The sequence below is a fragment of the Lepisosteus platostomus genome, chromosome 5 (assembly GCF_059453375.1).
Source record: "Lepisosteus platostomus isolate fLepPlt1 chromosome 5, fLepPlt1.hap1, whole genome shotgun sequence".
NCBI lineage: Eukaryota > Metazoa > Chordata > Actinopteri > Semionotiformes > Lepisosteidae > Lepisosteus > Lepisosteus platostomus.
The window spans coordinates 1,460,746-1,480,877 of NC_142615.1; the positions used below are offsets into that span (position 1 = coordinate 1,460,746).

The window sequence follows — 20,132 nt, forward strand, 5'->3', positions numbered from 1 at the left end:
TACCCAGTATACCCAGGTGAGTTCCCCAGTATACCCAGGTAAGCTGTGGGTTCATGAGTGTCAGTGAACAGTACACAAACACACCATATAAGATCGCAAGAAGAGAACAATATTATTCAACAGTTAATATTCATAGTATTCAACATAACATTCAAGGACATTATCTCACGGTCACACTAATTCCTTTTTCTATTAATCTACTGTTAAAGGATAATTTTCTTTGTGAAAGGCTGCACTCAGTGGAGCTCAAAAGCAGTATTTTTTTTTACTTTACAAACTTCTTTAATCTATCAGAGACCCGTCTCACAGCCAGCTCATTGATGGGACAGTTGTCCAGCAGCCCCGCTGTCTCATGGAACAGACAGTCCACAGTCACTGTGTCTCTCCTGGGCACCAGTCTGCTGCTCTCAGCCACAACTGCCTCGGGGTTGTAGGTGTGGTGCATCACCACCAGGGCGGCGGGCTTGTCCCCTGTGGAGAGAGACAGAGACAGGGTCCTGACTGAGCACCTGCAGACTCTCCTGTCCTCTGAGAGCAGAGCTGTAGGACCTCAGAGCCCTGAGACGCAGACAGACGCATGTGACAAGACTTAAAAATACCTCCACTCATTGAATCCTTTCCTATATTTAGGGGTTTTAATTTTGGCCCATTTCGTTGATTAATTATTAGTCAAATAATCTAACCATTCTGTATGAATTGTATTGTGCTGAACATATTAGGGATTACTGCCCACTAGTGGACACTATGTGTAATGTTTGTCATTTGCTATTTAGAAAGAACAGATTTAGTGCAATTATCCTCATGCTCCACCATGAGGGAAAGCAAAAGGATCAATAAGAGAAGCTGATAATGGTCTTTTTCACACAGAAGCAAGTAACTTTGAATAAATAACTGTAAGAAATGATACCAATAAAAGCATGGCTCTCTGACATCACTCACAGCTCCTTGAAGAACGTTTTTTGACTACACTGCACAGTGTGAGCATTTCGGATCTGTTTTGCTTTTGCGGACAGTTATAAATACCTTTAAAAAACTGTACCTGGAATCATCTGGAGGGCGTGGTCAATATCAGTCCCTATCAGAGAGCTGACAGGACAGAAAGTCACGATGGCGTCACACTCCTGCAGGGGGCACTCTTTAAAGTTCATCTGCTTTCCCAGTTTCTCCTTGAACATCCTGTCAGCTCCCAGCGTAACTCCAGCAGCCAGGAAGTGGATTTTGACTGGACAGATACAAAAACAACAGACACACAGTGGAGTCAATGCCAGCAGACTTGTGATCTGCAACATAATTTGAAGATTTCAAGTTTCAGTACTCAAGCATTTTAGCTAAAAAAACAACCTGGGTCACTGGAAATGAGTTTCACTGGGAAACATCCCTCTGAAACACACATATCCCACCACTGACACCATACGTCACATCAAATTACTGCAACTGAACGTCCGCTTCCAATGAGTAAGTCTCAGCGCGCTCCTGCCCCTCACTGAGAGCAGCAGCAGGATGAAGATATTGTTGAGGTTCAGGAGTGCAAAGGGACAGCAGCCTCTTCAACACTGCACTGAGCTGTGGTGTCTGAGGGACAGGACGTCACCTGCACCTGAGAGAGCTGTCGGGTGCATCTAGCCTGCCTGCTCCTAATTCCCAGCTGCATCTAGCCTGCCTGCTCCTAATTCCCAGCTGCATCTAGCCTGCCTACTCCTACTGCCTAGCTGCATCTAGCCTGCCTGCCTACTCCTACTGCCCAGCTGCGTCTAGCCTGCCTGCTCCTACTGCCCAGCTGCATCTAGCCTGCCTGCCCCTACTACCCAGCTGTGCAGCTGCATCTAGCCTGCCTGCTCCTACTGCCCAGCTGCGTCTAGCCTACCTGCTCCTACTGCCCAGCTGCGCAGCTGCGTCTAGCCTGCCTGTTCCTACTGCCAAGCTGCCCAGCTGCGTCTAGCCTGCCTGCCTGCTCCTACTACGCAGCTGCATCTAGCCTGCCTGCTCCTACTACCCAACTGCACAGCTGCGTCTAGCCTGCTTGCTCCTACTGCCCAGCTGCGTCTAGCCTGCCTGCTCCTACTGCCCAACTGCGCAGCTGCGTCTAGCCTGCCTGCTCCTACTGCCCAACTGCGCAGCTGCGTCTAGCCTGCCTGCTCCTACTGCCCAGCTGCGTCTAGCCTGCCTGCTCCTACTGCCCAGCTGCGTCTAGCCTGCCTGCTCCTACTGCCCAGCTGCGCAGCTGCGTCTAGCCTGCCTGCCTGCTCCTACTGCCCAGCTGCGTCTAGCCTGCCTGCTCCTACTGCCCAGCTGCATCTAGCCTGCCTGCTCCTACTGCCCAACTGCGCAGCTGCATCTAACCTGCCTGCCTGCTCCTACTGCCCAGCTGCATCTAGCCTGCCTGCTCCTACTGCCCAGCTGCGCAGCTGCGTCTAGCCTGCCTGTTCCTACTGCCCAGCTGTGCAGCTGCGTCTAGCCTGCCTGTTCCTACTGCCCAGCTGTGCCTCTATCTCTCTGCATGAAGATCCCTCCTCAAACCCGTACTGCTGACCCCTTCAGGCCAGTTCACCTGAAGGTTTATACTGGGGATTGAGACATGAGCACTGTGACCAGGGTCATGGCCTCAGTTTAACAGAACCGGACCCAGAAACCGGACCTCAGGCTCTTCAGGAGGAGCTGCAGGAGAACAGACGGGTTCCAGCTGTGAGGACAGGAGCTCCAGCTGTGTGCAGAGGCACGGTGTGGACTCACCTGCTGGTCTGGATGCGTGGGTGGAGAAGGAGGAGATGGAGGAGAAGAAGGAGGAGAGCCGTGATCCAGAGTCTGGAAGAGACAGTGAGGGGTGTGAACAGAGAAAGTGAAAACAGTTAAAAACTCCCTCTGATCTGAACCAACTGGCCAGGATGGTGACTGAAGACACCTGTAGGAGGTGCCGTCTGTCTTTCTCATGAGACACTGAATGAGTCCTGACTGCTTGCTCATTAAAGATCTTTGTGATCTGGGTGTTGATCCTGGTGCCCTGGCTGAGCTCAGTCTGTCCTCCCTGAGGATCCACCTTTAACCCATCATGTGGAGCAGGTCATCCTGTCCACTACCCAGGAAACAGGACCACAGTACTGTCCCTCTGTCTGCTGTTATCACCAGACACAGATACAGCATCAACACTGGACTCTCCTGGGACACAGACTGACTCCAGGAATACTCCTCACCTGTACAGACCCTGACTGACACACCACTGCTCTCAACACTGTCTCCCACAGCAGTGCAGAGTGTGAATGTATATTCTCTTCCTGGACTCAGACCAGTCATGTCTGTAGCTCTTGTGTCCCAGCTGATGGTTTTACTCTGATCTCCTCCAGTATCTCTGTACTTGATCTTAAACTCCTTCTGTGTCTCAGCCTCCATGTTGTCAGGCCTGTCCCAGCTGAGAGAGACACTGCTGGAGCTCACAGAGGTCACCCTCAGGGTTTTAGGAGGAAAGGGACCTGGAACAGAGAGAGGTCAGTTGGATCATCTCATTAATCCCAAATCTGCATATTTTCTGTTAACGTTATCAGTGTCAGATGTTATTTAGATAATGTACCAGGTCAGTGCAACCATATAACCACAGATCTCACTGCAGCATAACCATACCTCTGACTATAGTACAACGATAGATCGAGCAACAGAATAACCACAGATATGACTACATAGATACTGCTATGGTACAGCCATTATTGAGATCATCATAGTTACAGCAGTAGAACAAATTAAGGATTGACTTATTTAAGTAATAACTTGGCATTTTCCAGTGCTAAAAAATAATTAAGTGAAAAAAAAAACTAAATGGAATTTTCTGTATTATTTGTGCCTTATGGTAATATTCCACAACTCTTAATTATGCCACCATATTAATCACCCAGTAATCTGGGTGGTGTGTGAGAGTAACTGTGGTGTGCTTTACTCAGGAGCTGTGTGTAGTAATCTGGGTGGAGTGTGAGAGTAACTGCGGTGTACTTTACTCAGGAGCTGTGTGTAGTAATCTGGGTGGAGTGTGAGAGTAACTGCGGTGTACTTTACTCAGGACCTGTGTGTAGTAATCTGGGTGGTGTGTGAGAGTAACTGCGGTGTACTTTACTCAGGAGCTGTGTGTAGCAATCTGGGTGCAGTGTGAGAGTAACTGTGGTGTGCTTTACTCAGGAGCTGTGTGGAGTAATCTGGGTGGAGTGTGAGAGTAACTGCAGTGTGTTTTACTCAGGAGCTGCGTGTAGTAATCTGGGTGGAGTGTGAGAGTAACTGTGGTGTTCTTTACTCAGGAGCTGTGTGTAGTAATCTGGGTGGAGTGTGAGAGTAACTGCAGTGTGCTTTACTCAGGAGCTGTGTGTAGTAATCTGGGTGGAGTGCGAGAGTAACTGCAGTGTGCTTTACTCAGGAGCTGTGTGTAGTAATCTGGGTGGAGTGTGAGAGTAACTGTGGTGTGCTTTACTCAGGAGCTGTGTGTAGTAATCTGGGTGGAGTGTGAGAGTAACTGCGGTGTGCTTTACTCAGGAGCTGTGTGTAGTAATCTGGGTGGAGTGTGAGAGTAACTGCAGTGTGCTTCACTCAGGAGCTGTGTGTAGTAATCTGGGTGGAGTGTGATAACTACCAGGAAACACACCTGTTGAACAGATTTACTACAGGAATACTCCTCACCTGTACAGACAGGGATTGAAACACTTCTCCCCTCAACATTATCTCTCAGAACGCAGAGTGTGAAGTTATATTCAGTTTTAGGGCTGAGACTCTTGATTGTTACTTCAGTCGATGCCCAGTTGATAATGTGAGATTTGAATTTTTCACCACTTGTGTACTTGATCTTAAATCTCTTCGGTGTCTCAGCCTCCATGTTGTCAGGCCTGTCCCAGCTGAGAGAGACACTGCTGGAGGTCACAGAGGTCACCCTCAGGTTTTCAGGAGGTGACAGACCTAGAACAGAGGTAGTTCGGAGGAATTAGACTGGTTGTCATTAATCCCCGAGCTCAGAGCTGGACACTGGACTTCTCAGAACTGCAGACATCTCCCAATATCAGTGATCTCTTGCAGAAACCTTGTCCTTGTTAATTCCAATACTTTGATCATGTGCAGTGTGAACACAGTCACTCCAGACAGAGTCTCTGCAGAGGGGTAGTTGAGTTTCTAGACTATAGTTTGTGTCAATCAGCTGTGCTGAATACAGACTGCTGAAGGCAAGATGTCTACTTCTGACACATTTATCTGTAGGAGAGATTCATCTACAGCAAGCAGATTCTACATTCATTACAATATCATCAGCAATACACAAATTGAAATGACAAATCAATCACACTTCCAGCGGCTCATGTCTTTAACTAATATTGAAGATTTTCAATATTATTGATAATATAATGGTAGTAAATTGTTATCAGCTATTGATACAGCATCAACACTGGACACTCCTGGGACACAGACTGACTCCAGGAATACTCCTCACCTGTCCAGACCCTGACTGACACACCACTGCTCTCAACACTGTCTCCCACAGCAGTGCAGAGTGTGAATGTATATTCTCTTCCTGGACTCAGATCAGTCATGTCTGTAGCTCTTGTGTCCCAGCTGATGGGTTTACTCTGATCTCCTCCAGTATCTCTGTACTTGATCTTAAACTCCTTGTATAGATCAGTGCTCATGTTGTCAGGCCTGTCCCAGCTGAGAGAGACCCTGCTAGAGGTCACAGAGGTCACCCTGAGATTCTGAGGAGGAAGAGGAGCTGAGGAAGAGGAGAGTACAGTGAGATCAGACTGACAGTCCCTGTGATCTCTGAGCTCAGGTCTACATACTGATCTTGTACAACCACAACTGCACACAACTGCAGATGGCACTGAATGTTTTATTGAATAACAATGTTTTTGAGTGATAAGAGGTGGTTCATCTTTCATATGATTTCAAATTGAAACTGCAATAAAATTATGCAACATTACAAATGCATAATTAATCAATACAACTTTAAATAACCATATTTCTCCTCACTACTATCACTTTGAGAAGAAATGAAATCAACATTCTAGTAAAAATTAAAAGAACTAACAACTAATAATAAGTACTATTATAATTATTGGTCAGAGATGTGGCATTAACACTGGACACAACAGCGATTGTCTCTGATTAACAGTCATTAGGATGTAACTCAATCCTAGCAATCAGTCCAATGGTTCAGAATATTCAGACATATTTATAACATATTTAATGTGACAGGTCACAGATACAGCATCAACACTGGACACTGCTGGGACACAGACTGACTCCAGGAATACTCCTCACCTGTACAGACCCTGACTGACACACTACTGCTCTCAACACTGTCTCCCACAGCAGTGCAGAGTGTGAATGTATATTCTCTTCCTGGACTCAGACCAGTCATGACTGTAGCTCTTGTGTCCCAGCTGATGGTTTTACTCTGATCTCCTCCAGTATCTCTGTACTTGATCTTAAACTCCTTGTGTAGATCAGTGATCATGTTGTCAGGCCTGTCCCAGCTGAGAGAGACACTGCTGGAGGTCACAGAGGTCACCCTGAGATTCTGAGGAGGAAGAGGAACTGAGGAAGAGAAAGGTAGTGAGATCAGACAGACAGTCCCAGTGATCTCGGAGCTCATCTCTACACACAGCTGTTAAAAAAAAACATATAAATCAGTTTGTCTTATTGAACAGCAAATTTGATCAGTCCCTTCATCAATGTTATTTTTATCAGCAAATTATTTATCAAAATCAGTGAGGAACACAATAAAATACCAAATCAGTTCTGAATTAAACTGCCACATATATCATCACCAGCTTTCAATATGTTTAGAAAAACAGGAACATTAATTCACAGATACAGCATCAACACTGGACACTCCTGGGACACAGACTGACTCCAGGAATACTCCTCACCTGTACAGACCCTGACTGACACACCACTGCTCTCAACGCTGTCTCCCACAGCAGTGCAGAGTATGAATGTATATTCTCTTCCTGGACTCAGACCAGTCATGTCTGTAGCTCTTGTGTCCCAGCTGATGGGTTTACTCTGATCTCCTCCAGTATCTCTGTACTTGATCTTAAACTCCTTGTGTAGATCAGTGATCATGTTGTCAGGCCTGTCCCAGCTGAGAGAGACACTGCTGGAGATCACAGAGGTCACCCTGAGATTCTGAGGAGGAAGAGGAACTGAGGAAGAGAAGGGTACAGTGAGATCAGACTGACAGTCCCTGTGATCTCTGAGCTCAAGTTTACACACTGATCTTGTACAACCACAACTGCACACAACTGCAGATGGCACTGAATGTTTTATTGAATAACAATGTTTTTGAGTGATAAGAGGTGGTTCATCTTTCATATGATTTCAAATTGAAACTGCAATAAAATTATGCAACATTACAAATGCATAATTAATCAACACTACTTTAAATAACCATATTTCTCCTCACAACTGTCACTTTGAGAAGAATTGAAATCAATGTTCTAGTAAAAATTAAAAGAACTAACAACTGATAATAACTTATTTTATAATTATTGGTCAGAGATGTGGCATTAACACTGGACACAACAGCGATTTGTCTCTGATTAACAGGCATTAGGATGTAACTCAATCCTAGCAATCAGTCCAATGGTCCAGAATATTCAGACATATTTATAACATATTTAATGTGACAGGTCACAGACACAGCATCAACACTGGACACTCCTGGGACACAGACTGACTCCAGGAATACTCCTCACCTGTACAGACCCTGACTGACACACCACTGCTCTCAACACTGTCTCCCACAGCAGTGCAGAGTGTGAATGTATATTCTCTTCCTGGACTCAGACCAGTCATGTCTGTAGCTCTTGTGTCCCAGCTGATGGGTTTACTCTGATCTCCTCCAGTATCTCTGTACTTGATCTTAAACTCCTTGTGTAGATCAGTGATCATGTTTTCAGGCCTGTCCCAGTTGAGAGAGACACTGCTGGAGGTCACAGAGGTCACCCTGAGATTCTCAGGAGGAAGAGGAGCTGAGGAAGAGAAAGGTACAGTGAGATCAGACTGACAGTCCAGGTGATATTTGTGCTCATCTCTACACAACATATTAAATCAACAGTAGAAATCAGTTTAACTGAACAGCAAATTGATTGTCACTGATATGAGGTTTTCCACCAATGCTATTGTTATCTGCAAATCAGTCCCTCAAATCTGCTAAGACCTGTCATGCCCAGCCCTGCTGCTCTGCTAGCGTTGCCATGGCAGCCAGCCTCTGCTCCGCCCACCTGTTTGCTCAGCACCGGTTGTCATGGATACAGACTCGACTGGAGACCTGGGTCACCTGGAGGTAGTTGACTACAGTACCTCGCCCGCCTCAGGTGGCTCAGAGCAGTTCAAGGGCAGCTCTGACTCCACTCTGCGCTCTGCTATTGAGCTGAGCCCCTGAGTCCCTCCAGCTTGTTTTCTCTGAGTCTCTAGTTCTCTTTTCTCCTGTGCTTAGTCGGGTTCCTCACTACTGCTCTGTGAAGCCCTTCAGCCTCTGAGTCACTGGAGTGCAGCACCAGGCTGTCTGTGAGCAGCGCTGCTCTGCTCTCCTGTCAGCATGCTCCAGGAATAATCCTCACCTGTACAGTTTCCCCTTTCTCTAGCGAGTGGTCCAGTTTACTAGTCCCACCAAACAGTTGGATTATTACAAGAACACGGTCATATTAACAGATCAATACTGCGTCAAACAGCCTCATTGTCATCAATACAATACAATACAGCAATAGTGTAACAGAACTTCACAGACACAACTGTAAGACTGGACACTCCTGAGACACAGACTGACTCCAGGAATACTCCTCACCTGTACAGACCCTGACTGACACACCACTGCTCTCAACACTGTCTCCCACAGCAGTGCAGAGTGTGAATGTATATTCTCTTCCTGGACTCAGACCAGTCATGTCTGTAGCTCTTGTGTCCCAGCTGATGGGTTTACTCTGATCTCCTCCAGTATCTCTGTACTTGATCTTAAACTCCTCGTGTAGATCAGTGATCATGTTGTCAGGCCTGTCCCAGCTGAGAGAGACACTGCTGGAGGTCACAGAGGTCATCCTGAGATTCTGAGGAGGAAGAGGAGCTGAGGAAGAGGAGAGTACAGTGAGATCAGACTGACAGCCCAGAGATCTCTGAGCTGTTGACATTGTTGGAGTTCTAATCCTATTCATCTTCCTGAGAAGGATCTTTTTAATCATTTAATTAATCTATCATATATTATGTATCATGTGACTCATTAACAGTATATTATTTTTCCAAGTTATAGAGATCACAATGAAGGTAATTAAATTTGGCTGCATATGCAGAGCACATTTTATCCCATAATTCATCACATACAACAGGGGACCCCTCTTCATCCCCCACTGAAGTTCAGCATCAGCTGGGAGACACCTGTCTCCCTAATACCCACAATCCACTTCACCCCCAGACCCTCCTACTGACCACTGTACCAGTACCAGTGACACCATCATCACCAGTCACAGATACAGCATCAACACTGGACACTCCTGGGACACAGACTGACTCCAGGAATACTCCTCACCTGTACAGACCCTGACTGACACACCACTGCTCTCAACACTGTCTCCCACAGCAGTGCAGAGTGTGAATGTATATTCTCTTCCTGGACTCAGACCAGTCATGTCTGTAGCTCTTGTGTCCCAGCTGATGGGTTTACTCTGATCTCCTCCAGTATCTCTGTACTTGATCTTAAACTCCTTGTGTAGATCAGTGATCATGTTGTCAGGCCTGTCCCAGCTGAGAGAGACACTGCTGGAGGTCACAGAGGTCGCCCTGAGACTCTGAGGAGGAAGAGGAGCTGAGGAAGAGGAGAGTACAGTGAGATCAGACTGACAGCCCAGAGATCTCTGACACATCCTGAGATACTCATTAAAGAAAAGAGACATACTGTATATTTATTCACTGCATTTAACATTGCGGCTGTAATTCAGTTATTTCATCTAGTTAATCCAAGGTAAAATATCAGTCTTGAACAGTCTGGTGTTCTGTGAAACCTGTAATGAACACAGTGATATCAACAACTTCCTCCACATACCCACAATCCATTTCACTCCCAGACCCTCCTACTGACCACTGTACCAGTACCAGTGACAACATCATCACCAGTCACAGATACAGCATCAACACTGGACACTCCTGGGACACAGACTGACTCCAGGAATACTCCTCACCTGTACAGACCCTGACTGACACACCACTGCTCTCAACACTGTCTCCCACAACAGTGCAGAGTGTGAATGTATATTCTCTTCCTGGACTCAGACCAGTCATGTCTGTAGCTCTTGTGTCCCAGCTGAGTTTCTGTGTTACCAATAATTCAGCACTTTTGGAACTTATTTTAAACTCCTTGTGTAGATCAGTGATCATGTTGTCAGGCCTGTCCCAGCTGAGAGAGACACTGCTGGAGGTCACAGAGGTCACCCTGAGATTCTCAGGAGGAAGAGGAGCTGAGGAAGAGGAGAGTACAGTGAGATCAGACTGACAGTCCAGGTGATCTTTGAGCTCATCTCTACACAACATATTAAATCAACAGCAGAAATCAGTTTAACTGAACAGCAAACTGATTGTCACTAATATGAGGTTTTCCACCAATGCTATTGTTATCTGCAAATCAGCCCCTAAAATCTGCTAAGACCTGTCATGCCCAGCCCTGCTGCTCTGCTAGCGTTGCCATGGCAGCTGGCCTCTGCTCCGCCCACCTGTTGCTCAGCACCGGTTGCCATGGATACAGACTCGACTGGAGACCTGGGTCACCTGGAGGTAGTTGACTACAGTACCTCACCCGCCTCAGGTGGCACAGAGCAGTTCAAGGGCAGCTCTGACTCCACTCTGCGCTCTGCTATTGAGCTGAGCCCCTGAGTCCCTCCAGCTTGTTTTCTCTGAGTCTCTAGTTCTCTTTTCTCCTGTGCTTAGTCGGGTTCCTCACTACTGCTCTGTGAAGCCCTTCAGCCTCTGAGTCACTGGAGTGCAGCACCAGGCTGTCTGTGAGCAGCGCTGCTCTGCTCTCCTGTCAGCATGCTCCAGGAATAATCCTGACCTGTACAGTTTCCCCTTTCTCTAGCGACTGGTCCAGTTTACTAGTCCCACCAAACAGTTGGATTATTACAAGAACACGGTCATATTAACAGATCAATACTGCGTCAAACAGCCTCATTGTCATCAATACAATACAATACAGCAATAGTGTAACAGAACTTCACAGACACAACTGTAAGACTGGACACTCCTGGGACACAGACTGACTCCAGGAATACTCCTCACCTGTACAGACACTGACTGACACACCACTGCTCTCAACACTGTCTCCCACAGCAGTGCAGAGTGTGAATGTATATTCTCTTCCTGGACTCAGACCAGTCATGTCTGTAGCTCTTGTGTCCCAGCTGATGGGTTTACTCTGATCTCCTCCAGTATCTCTGTACTTGATCTTAAACTCCTCGTGTAGATCAGTGATCATGTTGTCAGGCCTGTCCCAGCTGAGAGAGACACTGCTGGAGGTCACAGAGGTCATCCTGAGATTCTGAGGAGGAAGAGGAGCTGAGGAAGAGGAGAGTACAGTGAGATCAGACTGACAGCCCAGAGATCTCTGAGCTGTTGACATTGTTGGAGTTCTAATCCTATTCATCTTCCTGAGAAGGATCTTTTTAATCATTTAATTAATCTATCATATATTATGTATCATGTGACTCATTAACAGTATATTATTTTTCCAAGTTATAGAGATCACAATGAAGGTAATTAAATTTGGCTGCATATGCAGAGCACATTTTATCCCATAATTCATCACATACAACAGGGGACCCCTCTTCATCCCCCACTGAAGTTCAGCCTCAGCTGGGAGACACCTGTCTCCCTAATACCCACAATCCACTTCACCCCCAGACCCTCCTACTGACCACTGTACCAGTACCAGTGACACCATCATCACCAGTCACAGATACAGCATCAACACTGGACACTCCTGGGACACAGACTGACTCCAGGAATACTCCTCACCTGTACAGACCCTGACTGACACACCACTGCTCTCAACACTGTCTCCCACAGCAGTGCAGAGTGTGAATGTATATTCTCTTCCTGGACTCAGACCAGTCATGTCTGTAGCTCTTGTGTCCCAGCTGATGGGTTTACTCTGATCTCCTCCAGTATCTCTGTACTTGATCTTAAACTCCTTGTGTAGATCAGTGATCATGTTGTCAGGCCTGTCCCAGCTGAGAGAGACACTGCTGGAGGTCACAGAGGTCGCCCTGAGACTCTGAGGAGGAAGAGGAGCTGAGGAAGAGGAGAGTACAGTGAGATCAGACTGACAGCCCAGAGATCTCTGACACATCCTGAGATACTCATTAAAGAAAAGAGACATACTGTATATTTATTCACTGCATTTAACATTGCGGCTGTAATTCAGTTATTTCATCTAGTTAATCCAAGGTAAAATATCAGTCTTGAACAGTCTGGTGTTCTGTGAAACCTGTAATGAACACAGTGATGTCAACAACTTCCTCCACATACCCACAATCCATTTCACTCCCAGACCCTCCTACTGACCACTGTACCAGTACCAGTGACAACATCATCACCAGTCACAGATACAGCATCAACACTGGACACTCCTGGGACACAGACTGACTCCAGGAACACTCCTCACCTGTACAGACCCTGACTGACACACCACTGCTCTCAACACTGTCTCCCACAGCAGTGCAGAGTGTGAATGTATATTCTCTTCCTGGACTCAGACCAGTCATGTCTGTAGCTCTTGTGTCCCAGCTGAGTTTCTGTGTTACCAATAATTCAGCACTTTTGGAACTTATTTTAAACTCCTTGTGTAGATCAGTGATCATGTTGTCAGGCCTGTCCCAGCTGAGAGAGACACTGCTGGAGGTCACAGAGGTCACCCTGAGATTCTCAGGAGGAAGAGGAGCTGAGGAAGAGGAGAGTACAGTGAGATCAGACTGACAGTCCAGGTGATCTTTGAGCTCATCTCTACACAACATATTAAATCAACAGCAGAAATCAGTTTAACTGAACAGCAAACTGATTGTCACTAATATGAGGTTTTCCACCAATGCTATTGTTATCTGCAAATCAGCCCCTAAAATCTGCTAAGACCTGTCATGCCCAGCCCTGCTGCTCTGCTAGCGTTGCCATGGCAGCTGGCCTCTGCTCCGCCCACCTGTTGCTCAGCACCGGTTGCCATGGATACAGACTCGACTGGAGACCTGGGTCACCTGGAGGTAGTTGACTACAGTACCTCACCCGCCTCAGGTGGCACAGAGCAGTTCAAGGGCAGCTCTGACTCCACTCTGCGCTCTGCTATTGAGCTGAGCCCCTGAGTCCCTCCAGCTTGTTTTCTCTGAGTCTCTAGTTCTCTTTTCTCCTGTGCTTAGTCGGGTTCCTCACTACTGCTCTGTGAAGCCCTTCAGCCTCTGAGTCACTGGAGTGCAGCACCAGGCTGTCTGTGAGCAGCGCTGCTCTGCTCTCCTGTCAGCATGCTCCAGGAATAATCCTGACCTGTACAGTTTCCCCTTTCTCTAGCGACTGGTCCAGTTTACTAGTCCCACCAAACAGTTGGATTATTACAAGAACACGGTCATATTAACAGATCAATACCGTGTTACCTGTGGCCATGGTGATAGTGAGACTTCTCTTGATGTCACAGCTGGAGCACAGAGAGGGCTGGACGGGTCACCTCTGGAATATCTGTCCTGGGGTCAGGGGACTGGTCACCTCTGGAATATCTGTCCTGGGGTCAGGGACTGGTCACCTCTGGGCTGCAGGATCGGTGTCTGAGAAGATCTGAGCTGCTGGAACAACAGGAGTGAAGAGCCAGTCAGGATCAGATCACCTCTGGACAACAGGTCTGCTGGGCTACACACCTCATCACAGCAACACAACACACTGCAGCAACACACCTCATCACAGCAACACACCTCATCACAGCAACACAACACACTGCAGCAACACACCTCATCACAGCAACACAACACACTGCAGCACTGCTACACAACTCTCCAGAGTAATACAGCACTCCAGAGCTACACAACACACTGCAGCACAACACTCCAGAGCAATACAGCACCCCAGAGCTACACAACACACCACAGCACTGCTACACAACTCTCCAGAGTACATGATACAGCACTCCTGAGCTACGCAACTCATCACAGTGACACAACACACTGCAGCACTGCTACACAACCCTCCAGAGTAATACAGCAGTCCAGAGCTACACAACACACTGCAGCACAACACTCCAGAGTAATACAGCAGTCCAGAGCTACACAACACTCCAGAGTAATACAGCACTCCAGAGCTACAGAACACACCACAGCACTGCTACACAACACTCCAGAGTAATACAGCAGTCCAGAGCTACACAACACTCCAGAGTAATACAGTACTACAGAGCTACACACATTGCAGCACTGCTACACAACACTCCAGAGTACATGATACAGCACTCCAGATCTACACAACTCATCACGGCGACACAACACACTGCAACACCACTGCACAACAATCCACAGTAATACAGCACTCCAGAGCTACACAACTCATCACAGCGACATAACACACTGCAACACAGCTACACAACTCATCAGAGTAATAAACAAATCACCCCAGAGCTACACAACTCATCACGGCGACACAACACACTGCAACACCGCTGCACAACAATCCACAGTAATACAGCACTCCAGAGCTACACAACTCATCACAGCGACACAACACACTGCAACACCGCTGCACAACTCATGATACAGCAGAGTCTCCGGACTTTCACTTTCACTTTCACTGACAGCGCCTCTTCCTGCGAGTTCCTGACACGAGTGAAGCGTTCGGAGAAACACGCACCCCGGACAGCGGTGACGTCACACTCTGTCCTGTCCGGTTCTATGAGATACCAATCTGAACAACACAACACAAAACAACACAACACAGGGTCGCTTCTGAGATCCTCGTTCACTGAGGTCTGTTAGAGCAGCTGTCCTGGTAAACACACACACACACCTCGACAACAGTCACACACACTGCTGCTCACACACAGGTCCTGAGAGGAGCTGTCCTGTTAAACAAACACACACTGCTGCTCACACACAGCCCCACTGCACACAGGTGCTGTCAGGACTGGGAGAAAAAGGCGATTTATTCCCAAGATCAGTAAAACAGGAAGAAGTGAAGAATTTCCGCGACTCCAAACGAAAGTAAAACTTCAAGCAGAAGCAACAAGACGGACGACCCCCGCGTGTCTCTCCCGGTCACAGTCCCTGGAGGGACAGACCAGGGGCAGGAGAGAGACAGGGAGGGACAGGACACGTACCTGGTGTCAGCCGGACTCCGGTGAAATGAAACTCCAGCGCCAGACTGCGGGGGGTGGACTCGGTACCGGAGCAGCTCCACAGCGCCGCCTGCCGGCCGAGCCGGGTCTCGCTTTCGGTTTCGCCCGGCTCGGCTCGGCGGGGTGTCTGCGCAGGCGCAGCTGCTTCCGGGCCCCAGTCCTGACTAAACATGTTGAAAAAACAAGCTGGGCGAGCTGGTTTACAGACCTCTCCGGGCATATAAACTCATTTACTGTGACCCCTAAGATCTGCGCTGTTGACAAAGTGGTTTGTTTTTGTCTGTTTCATTCACCTGACGTTGCCTTTGCTCCATTGTGTTGACATTTGTCTGTGCACACCCTTGGTTGTTGTATGTTTCCTTTTTGTGTACAAAAATACATTTAAAAGTTTTTTTTTTAAATCCCCACAGCCAATTTGTCTCCCCCCGCCCGTGCCTGTCCTTGTGCGCTTGCGCGGAGGAGATCAGGAACCCGGGCGCCGTACTGTCTGTAATAAACGCGCAACCCCTGCTGTTCGGGCTGACCTGATTGTACTGACTTACAGGTCCCGAACAAGTTGGGGGAAAAAGGCCACACAAGCGCCACACAAGCGCCCTTTCAGGTTCTGGGGTTGTGTGTCAAAGACACTGGGCAAGAATGACCAGACCCCTCGCTTTTCTATATAAGTGTAGGCAATTATTATCACAATGCGAAAGTAGACGTGAAATGCGCGTTTTCTACAGGTAATACGACCCACGGACAAACTGACCAATCACGCCGCAGATTTCCATCGCACATGCGCACTTCGGAAGGGGGGGGCGAGGCAGCTTCCGATCCCGGAAGAGGAGCGCGTCTTCCAAGAAATCATGATGATGACGACAGCGGCTGGTTCGTCCGGGAGTCCGGTTTATTTCAGCCCTGTTGTAACTATATTTGATTGGCAAACCCAGCTGGGAAACCTGATTTTCACGACAGCATCCCAGTTCAGCAGATGACACGACCCTCCGGTGATATTTTCCCAGTCCATGCAGTCTGAAATCGAACTGGATTACCACTAGGGTCTAAAATATCCACAGAACTACTAGTGCCACACAAGGTTTACACAAACGTGTTCTTGCGTGTTGTACAATCGCGGTCCCCTGTGTAAAATCACTGTCCCATGTAAAAAAGAATTCAAAACGCTGTACAGTGACAAAGCGCTTTAATGTTTTTGTGCGCTGATTTAAACAGCTGGTGAGCAGTGAAGACACGTTTCGGTTTTTTAAAAAAGAGGGAGCGCATCGGGTTTCCTCTTCCGGAGAGTGACCGGAAGGCGGTGGGTGTGGCCACAGGTGGGGGGAGGGGCCTCTTGAAAGAGAACGACCTGGTTCAGCACCTGGACAGCCGGGCTGCGGGTCAGAGCAGCTGGATGACAATGACCGGATGCCTCTCATTCACCCATCTACCCCTCCATTCACTCATTCACCCATCTACTCTCCATTCACTCACATGCCCTCCTAGTCCACTGCAGGAAGAGGAGACAAACCCCCCTCTCTCCTCTCCCTCAGCGCCCTGCCTGGGCACCTCTCTCACTCTGCTGTCTTCTGCTTCGCTGTGGGTAAGCCTCTCAGCATGTCACGCACTGATCCCACAGCCCGCTCATTGATGGGACAGCTGTCCAGCAGCCCCACTGTCTCATGGAACAGACAGTCCACAGTCACTGTGTCTCTCCTGGGCACCAGTCTGCTGCTCTCAGCCACAACTGCCTCGGGGTTGTAGGTGTGGTGCATCACCACCAGGGCGGCGGGCTTGTCCCCTGTGGAGAGAGACAGAGACAGGGTCCTGACTGAGCACCTGCAGACTCTCCTGTCCTCTGAGAGCAGAGCTGTAGGACCTCAGAGCTCTGAGAGAGTGTCACAGCCCTGTCAGAGTTGTGTCAGAGTTGGGGTTCAAGTTGAGGTGGGGTTAGTGTGAGGTTTGGTCGATGTCTTTGTAACCCCTCACCTGGAATGTTCTGGAGGCCGGCGTCGATGTCAGTCCCTATCCGAGAGCTGACGGGACAGAAGACTACGAGCGCATCACACTCTTCCTCAGTGCTCTCTTCAATCCCAGTGCTCTTCATCAGCTTGTCTTTGAACACCTGGTCAGCACCCAGGGCTTTTCCAGTGACCAGGAAGTGGACTTTAACTGGACAGATATAAACACAGATACACAGCTGAGGAAAATAAATATAAAATATTTCACAAGATCAACCCAAAGAGAACTTCTTCAGGATCAGCAGTGCTCCTGATTAATCTAGTTCTTCTACTGCTCCTCCACTGTGTCTCCTAGTGTTCCTCCACTGTGTCTCCTAGTGTTCCTCCACTGTGTCTCCTAGTGTTCCTTCACTGTGTCTCCTAGTGTTCCTCCACTGTGTCTCCTAGTGTTTCTTCACTGTGTCTCCTAGTGTTCCTCCACTCTGTCTCCTAGTGTTCCTTCACTGTGTCTCCTGTTTTCCTTCACTGTGTCTCCTGTTCCTCCACTGTGTCTTCTAGTGTTCCTCCACTGTGTCTCCTGTTTTCCTTCACTGTCTCCTGCACCTCCACTGTGTCTCCTAGTGTTCCTTCACTGTGTCTCCTGTTCCTTCATTGTGTCTCCTGCTCCTCCACTGTGTCTCCTAGTGTTCCTCCACTGTGTCTCTCGCGGTGGGCATGGAGGGTGGAACCCGTGTGCAGACCCCAGCCCCCATGAATCTATCCGTGATTGGGGCGCACCCCCATCAGCACCCCGACTCACCTGCTGCTGCTGCCTGGAGTGAGGAGATCGCTGAGCGGACTGGGGGTACGGACAGGGCCTGGAGGAGGAGGGGGCTCAGGATGGCCCAGAGCCAGCGGACTGGGGGTACGGACAGGGCCTGGCGGAGGAGGGGGCTCAGGATGGCCCAGAGCCAGCGGACTGGGGGTACGGACAGGGCCTGGCGGAGGAGGGGGCTCAGGATGGCGCAGAGCCAGTGGACTGGGGGTACGGACAGGGCCTGGCGGAGGAGGGTGCTCAGGATGGCCCAGAGCCAGCGGACTGGGGGTACGGACAGGGCCTGGCGGAGGAGGGTGCTCAGGATGGCCCAGAGCCAGCGGACAGCACCAGGTAAGGACAGCACCGCTCTGAGGAAGGAGACTGAGGAGCAGCAGAGCCAGGAGAGAGCCAGGAGTGACCAGCGGACTGGGGGTACGGCCAGCACCGCATTCCAAAGGGGGCGTGACAAAGCTCCGAGGGTCCTCCCAGCTCCGGCACCTGGAGGAAGTACGTGACATTCAGGATGAGAACCGGACCTCAGTCTCCTCAGGGGAACAGACGGGTTCCAGCTGTGAGGACAGGAGCTCCAGCTGTGTCCAGAGGCACGGTGTGGACTCACCTGCTGCTCTGAGGGAGGAGAGCCATGATCCAGAGCCTGGGAGAGACAAGGAGGGGTCACTTTCCAGACAGCCATCTCGCACACAAACCCCCCAACCACTCTGACCCCTTTCCAGCCCCGCTGTCCACTGTGTCTCCCGTCACTCCCCTGTGTCCACGTGCCCACTGTGTCTCCCGTCACTCCCCTGTGTCCACGTGTCCACTGTGTCTCCCGTCACTCCCCTGTGTCCACGTGCCCACTGTGTCTCCTGTCACTCCCCTGTGTCCACGTGTCTCCTGTCACTCCCCTGTCTCCACCGTGTCTCCCGTCACTCCCCTGTGTCCACCGTGTCTCCCGTCACTCCCCTGTGTCCACCGTGTCCACTGTGTCTCCCGCCACTCCCCTGTGTCCACCGTGTCTCCCATCACTCCCCTGTGTTCATGTGTCCACTGTGTCTCCTGTCATTCCCCTGTGTCCACTGTGTCTCCTGTCACTCCCCTGTGTTCATGTGTCCACTGTGTCTCCCGTCACTCCCCTGTGTCCACTGTGTCTCCTGTCACTCCCCTGTGTTCATGTGTCCACTGTGTCTCCCGTCACTCCCCTGTGTCCACGTGCCCACTGTGTCTCCCGTCACTCCCGTGTTCATGTGTCCACTGTGTCTCCCGTCACTCCCCTGTGTCCATGTGTCCACTGTGTCTCCCGTCACTCCCCCGTGTCCACGTGCCCAGTGTCTCCCGTCACTCCCCCGTGCCCACTGTGTCTCCCGTCAGTCCCCCGTGTCCACGTGCCCACTGTGTCTCCCGTCAGTCCCCCTTGTCCACGTGCCCACTGTGTCTCCCGTCACCCCCCTGTGTCCACGTGCTCACTGTGTCTCCTGTCACTCTTCTGTGTCAATGTGTTGGGGTTGGGGTTAGAGCTAGTGTTGGGGTTGGGGTTAGTGTTGGGGTAAGAGCTAGTGTTGGGGTTAGTATTGGGGTAAGAGCTAGTGTTGGGGTTAGTGTTGAGGAAAGAGCTAGTGTTGGGGTTAGTGTTGGGGTAAGAGCTAGTGTTGGGGTTAGTGTTGAGGTAAGAGCTAGTGTTGGGGTTAGTGTTGAGGTAAGAGCTAGTGTTGGGGTTTCCTACTCTGCTCTCCGTTCGAGTTTTTGTGAAGTTTCATCCCGGAGCTCCTCCCTGTCCAACTGGGAATCTGTTTCCTGGGAAAGGAGAAGGACAGGAGGCCCATGAGTCAGAGCAGCACACTGACACAACACAGCAGAGCAACACAACACAGCAGAGCAGCACACTGACACAACACAGCAGAGCAACACAACACACCAGAGCAGCACACTGACACAACACAGCAGAGCAACACAACACACCAGAGCAACACAGTGACACAACACAGCAGAGCAACACAACACAGCAGCACAGTGACACAACACAGCAGAGCAACACACTGACACAACACAG

General features: G+C 49.4%; 1 protein-coding gene and 1 long non-coding RNA gene across 6 annotated transcripts in view; one reads left to right on the forward strand and one right to left on the reverse strand.

Moving 5' to 3' along the window:
* LOC148662369 (uncharacterized) overlaps positions 1 to 20,132 on the forward strand; it is a 67,465-nt gene that overhangs the window by 157 nt on the left and 47,176 nt on the right. The window lies entirely within an intron of this gene.
* The window catches only part of LOC148662370 (GTPase IMAP family member 6-like), a 66,493-nt gene continuing 62,879 nt past the window's right edge, over positions 16,519 to 20,132 (reverse strand). For 4 of the 5 annotated variants that reach the window (XM_088631959.1, XM_088631960.1, XM_088631961.1 and 1 more), the window contains one exon: positions 16,519 to 17,129. In XM_088631959.1, the coding sequence (XP_088488085.1) occupies positions 16,903 to 17,129 (227 nt within the window). In that variant the 3' untranslated portion in view covers positions 16,519 to 16,902. Of the gene's footprint in view, positions 17,130 to 17,317; positions 17,501 to 18,088; positions 18,584 to 18,704; positions 18,741 to 20,132 lie in introns of all 5 variants that reach the window. The other variant, XM_088631963.1, reaches the window with a different exon arrangement.